Source organism: Prunus persica, chromosome G6 (genome assembly GCF_000346465.2).
Source record: "Prunus persica cultivar Lovell chromosome G6, Prunus_persica_NCBIv2, whole genome shotgun sequence".
Classification (NCBI taxonomy): Eukaryota; Viridiplantae; Streptophyta; class Magnoliopsida; order Rosales; family Rosaceae; genus Prunus; species Prunus persica.
This window is the reverse complement of record NC_034014.1, coordinates 19,930,511-19,936,693: the sequence shown is the minus strand read 5'-3', so window position 1 is coordinate 19,936,693 and position 6,183 is coordinate 19,930,511. Positions and strand designations below refer to the sequence as shown.

The 6,183-nt window shown below is 33.5% G+C and overlaps 1 protein-coding gene across 1 annotated transcript; it reads right to left on the bottom strand.

Moving 5' to 3' along the window:
- LOC18772528 (peroxidase 17) lies at positions 4,524-6,183 on the bottom strand. Its single transcript, XM_007207508.2, has 3 exons — positions 5,763-6,183; positions 5,482-5,673; positions 4,524-5,290 (listed from the first exon to the last, which is right to left on the bottom strand). The coding sequence occupies exons 1-3, from the start codon at positions 5,955-5,957 to the stop codon at positions 4,724-4,726; spliced, it is 954 nt and encodes a 317-aa protein (XP_007207570.1). The 5' UTR covers positions 5,958-6,183; the 3' UTR covers positions 4,524-4,723.

The following is a 6,183-nucleotide window of genomic DNA, read 5'->3' as shown; positions in this document are numbered from 1 at the left end:
AAAAAAATTTACATAAAATGATATTTTGGCTCTTCACTTGTATTCGTGCGCTCTTATAAAAGAGTGTTGATAACAACCACCGTGTTATTTACACTCCTTGGTAGACATTCTAAAGGCGATTGCACATAACTCCATTTAATGAGTTCAAAAACGGTTGAATTTCTTTAATTATAGATTGACTTTAATGGTTATTTGACTCATTTTCAAAAGATGTTATGTATTAATCCATTGCTTTGCTTTACCAAATCCCAACACACAGAGGCCGGTATTGTGCAATAGATTAAAACAAATATTAGCAGCCATTAATGTCTGCAATTAATATTGCATGAAGAAAGAGCAAAGCCAGCTCAATTTTATGCTAAATCTTGTAATACAAATCCCCATATGTCTTTTATTTGCTCACTTTTATGTTGAAAGGAATACATAGTACCTTCTCCACTTCCTCATAATGTGTTACTTTTTTCACATTTAAAATAAAATAATATCTTTATATAGACGTGAATTAGGTCAATTTTTATTAAATTAAGTTTGAACTATTTTTTCGTAACTATTGCTTGTATATATAAAAATATCTTTAATTTATTTATCTATATATATAAAGCAAAAGGCAGAGAATGGTAAAACATTCAAAATGCCAGAAATACCCTTGGTTAATGCAAACATTAAAAATTAAAAATATTAATTAAATGATGATAATATGGTAAATTCACACTTTTTCATATTAAAAAATTAAAATTAAAAGAAAAATCAAATAATGATCCTATTTTTATGGAACACAACTACCCATTATCTTTTCTAATTCAAAAATAAATTTAAAAATTAAAAAGAAAAGCTAGTATATATAAAGCAAAAGACCAAGGATGGTGAAACATTTAAAATACCAGAAAATGCCCTTAGTTAATTCAAACATTAAGAATTAAAATTATTAATTAAATGAGGATAATATGATAAATTCACTTTTTTTATATTAAAAAAAATTAAAATTAAAAATAAAATCAGATAATAGGTCCTATTTTTATAGAACATAACTATCCATGTTATTTTTTTTAATTTAAAAAAATAATAAAAAATAAAACCAATTGACACATGGTAGATATATAAAGCAAAAGGTAGAAATTTTTTTTTTAAAAAAGCCTCTCGCAGGTGCAGAAGAGCGTGCAGAGAGGATAGTACATTTAAAAAAAAAAATTAACTTTTGTTTACCCATATTAAATGCCTTTAATAGCCTTATTGGCCTTCATCAACCAATGAATTCTTTTCATCTCCCCTTATTCTCTTTCCACGGCAGATCCACGACGGCTAGGTGGCCGGATTTTGTTCTCCGGCGTCAAAGGCACCACAACATCCATCACTCTCTTCTGCACAGTAACTCTCTCTCTCTCTCTTGACCACGACATCCATATTCACCTTGCGTATAAACTTGATAGATCCTTTTGTTTTGTTTGTTCGTTTTGGTCAACGCTAAGAATAAAACCTAGTGGCTTGAGAATAAACCTTTAACCGGCCCAAGAGATAACTATTCTTCTTCGGTTTACCCAATTGGTCATGATGAGACCTTTTTATGTACATTTGAGATTTGACCCTTAACACCTTTTCCCAAACGAAATAGGCCGAAAGGAAGCCATGGGGATTGAATATTGAACAACTTACTAAACTATATCTAAGAACTAAAGTTGTAGAATTCTATTCTAGATTCTAGATTAATATCTAGATTAATATTGTAAATCATCCAAGCCATCTGTCCGAAAAGATAAAAAAATGTTTGTTTGTCTGTCGATGTGGTGGCCCATGGATTGAATGAACCCATATGCTACAAAGTGTCCTAGTTTCATGCAGGACCCCAAATATCGAGAAAGACTTTCATGTCATGAGAGTAACACTATTTGACTATTCCTAATCGATAATGTTATGACACGCGTGATAACACTTTCATATGACATAACATTATTGACAAGAGATAGCAAAACAATTTTATTCACATTGCAAGTTGCAACTAAGTTTTTGTCCGAAATACCAAATAAATGGAGGTCCCCTCCATTAACATTCACCAAGGCTGATCAGACCAAAATTTCAAAGGTCAGAATTTGCATGAACCTTTGATATAGATAGATAGCCATTGTCAGAAACAGTTTCTGATCGTGCTGCAATTACAAACTTCTTTAACAACAGTTTCTTATAGTGAGCTCACATGGTTCTTTTTGTTGAATACGAATGTTATAGTGTGATTTAAAACTAAAAGTTTGCCACCCACCCTTTGTGGTTGGGGGACCCTACTAACCTGAGGATAAGGAGTGTTTTGTGCGACTTCACCCACCAAGACCAAGGTGAACGGCTCAAGAACATCATGTCTAATCTGAAAAGATTTCAATCAAATAATTCACTATTTTAATGTCTTATTTAGTTACAAGCTCACGCTACTTACATATAAAAGACATTAAAAGAATTATTGAGTTGAAAGGAAGTTCTTATATTTGACCAAATGGGGCACACAGAATCACTGAGAGTGATCCATCAAAAACTGATATTATAATTTATACAATCAAAACAGCAATATTCACGAGCTTTCAACATTTATGTATATCTCACTTCAAATAATTCTGGTTTGTTTTTTACTCGTAGTGCATATCGTTCCATTTTCAAGAATAGATGAATAGGGTGCTCATCTCCAAGAGCATTTGACCCCAAAGTGGATGATTATCAATCAATCACTTTTTCCTATTTTCTATTATTTGTTTTCTTCTTCTCTTTTGCCAAATTTATGTGTTATCTTTCTCATAAAAAAAATTATATTTAATATGCTAGTACGGTATGACTCAGTTGGTTGAGTTCTTATCAACTTCACTCTATTGATGTGGGCAAAAATTCAAAACCTCCAAACATCCAATGAATATTTATATAAACTCCCTCCCTTAATTTCTTGCACTCAAAATAAATATATTTATAAATATACCATGATCATAATACTAAATTACTAATTGTGAGATTGGTATGCAAGACTAATTTCTGTATCATTAATTCATTTATGACACAAAATGGGGACACATGAGGGACACAAAGTGAGACATGTAAAGCGCCACTATATATATACTGTTTGAGTTGCAAGAACTGAATTTTATAGTTTAAAAAAATTTATTCCTAAAAAATTTCTCCAAATGATGCTTGGAATTTTTAGTGTGAAGTACATCAATGAAGGATGTAGTTCAGAGCAAAAAAGCACTCTTCTCAAATATACAATGGAATACCAAAAATTTACATGCTTTTAATGGTGGCACTGTCAAGCATGTATGTTTTTTTTTTTTTCGAGGGCTGGCATTTTAGACTAAAAAATTGAAAAACTGCAAATATCGATTGAGGTTTTACCGTATTTAAATTAATTTATCACGAGAACCGATCGCAACATGCGGTTTATAAAACCGACCGCAATATGTAGTCGTGGTTGCGGTTTCACATATACAAATAATAGGGTATACCGCAAACCGCAATATAATTTAATTAATTATTTAAATGAATACTTATAATTATTTTATATTAACTAACAGAGGCTAGGACTTCATCATTTAGATGAATCTTTCTTCTTCTTCTTTTCTTCCTTTTCTTTTTATTCTCTCTCTCTCTCTCTCTCTCTCTCTCTCTCTCTCATCTTCTTCCTCTTAGTGGGACTCGCCTAGGCTTTGAATGTATTATTAATGAAGTGTATTCTCTACCAATCTCTTGAAGTTCTCTCTGTTGTTTTTTTAAAAATATCAGCCTTGAAGAAATATCATTTGAATATTTAGTGAATTAATAAAACTTAATTAGTGAATAATTAAACTTGTATCTAGTAGGAAGCCGGGTTTCAATTAGTATTGCAAACTCATCGGTTGTGTTGGTAATTTTGTTAAGTTGTTATTAGTGGGTTAGCCGAGATAATCTTTAGCTTACAATCAACTATTTATAAATTGTGCATTAGCAGGATTGTGGATTGTATTGGTTTATGTTTAATAATAAAGTTCATTCTCTTCGTAAATGAGTTAAAGAATCATTGCTAATGACAATTTTTTTTGCTTATTTCATCAGTATTTTTAAGCATGAGCAGACTCTTTTTTTGTTGATAGAAAGTTCTGTAATGTTATATTGTTCCCTATATCGATAATTGGCGACCGCAATATATCAGTATGTTCATAGTTCATCTTTTCACCATGCCGCAATATGTCGATCGGTTCACAGTTTCATTAAAAAGTTGCGGTAACCTAACCGCAACCACCCCTAATATTTTCTATCTTTGTCAATTGTCAAAACATGTTTTCATAACTGACTTAATAGACCCAACACTCTTATATAAAAGATAAATGGGTTTTAATTTTGAGGTCGTTTATTCAAGTGAGTTTTTGACTACATGTGCAAAAAAAGTTCACATTTATGAAATTACGGTCTAAGTTTAGGCTAATAAAAAACTTTAAAAAGAGGATTGTTATCTTAAATGATTAAGAACATTTAAATCACCTTAACAGTGTTATTTGTATAAAAAACAAACAAACATTTAAATCAACATACTCATTCTAAAAAGTACAATAATAATAACCATTTTCATATATTCCAACCGAATTGGACCATATTTTTTATTATTATATATAAGGGATAATGGGGGAGTGTGGAATCGAGACATGGAGTAAATGTTTTTAAGGACTTGAGCTACAAACTCCTTACAAATTAGACCAATTATGTGACAATGTTGGGGAGATGACTAATAATTAACCACCCTGCAATTCTTTCTCACCTCCCCAGGCTGATCCACCTTCAAGTCACCCATCTTTAACATTCCCTCCACAAAGGCCTTGAAAAATACTCCTTGGTTAATGCTGAACTGCTTCACAAGTCCTCTAGTCTGTGGAAATGTATAAAGTGTTTGATCCGAATTCAGAAACCCTCTCCCTGAAACCAAGTCCTTGAAGTACTGGTTATCAAACACAACAGGTGACGCATCAAGTCCTACGGTAACGTTTTGGTCCACATCTAAGGGACAAAGCTTGTTTAGCTTTTCTCTAAACTTCGGTTCAAAGGCAGGGTCTGCCCGGCCCGTGCCGGATTGGTTGTACAACCGAGACATGACGGAGAAGCACCGAGCTTTGCCAATGGAGTGTGAGCCCGAAAGGGCAACAAGGTCTTTGACAGAGAGATCGAATTTGCCAAAGAGGTCTATGAGGAAGGTTGCATTGGATGTTGGACTTGGCATGACATTGTCTGAGGCTTCTTGGCTCGCTGTCAAGCTATCCAATCTTCCTAACTTCACTTGCCAATCTGGTCCTCCAGTCTAATCAAGGAAAAATTAAGTTAGTACTAAAATAACACTTTTCTTTATACATTGTATTGGACTAGTACGTATATAGTAGAGTGTACGTACTCGTCCAGTGGAATACGGTTCAATACAATGGTCGTACAAGTTAATATTAACGTTGGCCTCAAAGTAAGTCCATGTAATATTGATAAGAGAGTTTAATATACCAGGGCAACAGCATCTCTAGAAGCCATGATTATGACATCAGCGCAAGAAACAATTCCGGGACAGGCCTTCTCCAAGGCTGCCTTGGCTTCATCAATAACTTCATAAGATCTTAGTGAATTTATATTTGAGAGGCTGAGTTTTTCTCCTAGCATGGTCGGTGTGTCATCAAGTAACAAAGAAGCGTCACAACCCTAATATGAAGCATTAACAAATCAGTTGTTAAAGAATAATGATTATAAGGAAATATACAATTTTACTTTGTATATATAGTTTTATTTACATTAACAAAGCAATCATGGAATTGGAAGCGCATGATTGAAGCAAGACTCCGGGGATCTCTGGTGAAAGCCTTCTTCATGACATCTCGGACTATGATTTCGGCTTTTGGGCACGTTCCCAAGTAATAACCGGGGTGTAGTTGGGTGGCGGACGCGGTTACTATGTGTAGGAGGAAGAGTGAAACAAGAGGAGACATTGATAATTTTTTGAGGCACTAGTTGCTAGTGTGAAGGTGAGGATGAAATTGAATTGGTGCACTTCTTTTTTTGGACGAAGAATTGGTGCACTTCAAGTTGTGTATGGGGGGGTTTTTAAAGTCGTGGAATGCCCTCATGTGCATGTATAGAAATTAATAGAAGCAATGGATGTGAAATGGTTCTTTCGCGCTTCTCACAAAAATCAAGAGTGGTTCTTTCCCTCTG

What these genes read in the sequence shown, in the direction of transcription:
- LOC18772528 (XM_007207508.2), bottom strand. Translation starts at nt 5,957, where the DNA reads ATGTCTCCTCTTGTTTCACTCTTCCTCCTACACATAGTAACCGCGTCC. An exon ending in TCCATGATTGCTTTGTTAAT is followed by an intron (nt 5,674 to 5,762) that starts GTAAATAAAACT and finishes GCTTCATATTAG; the next exon opens with GGTTGTGACGCTTCTTTGTT. An exon ending in CTAGAGATGCTGTTGCCCTG is followed by an intron (nt 5,291 to 5,481) that starts GTATATTAAACT and finishes TTCCTTGATTAG; the next exon opens with ACTGGAGGACCAGATTGGCA.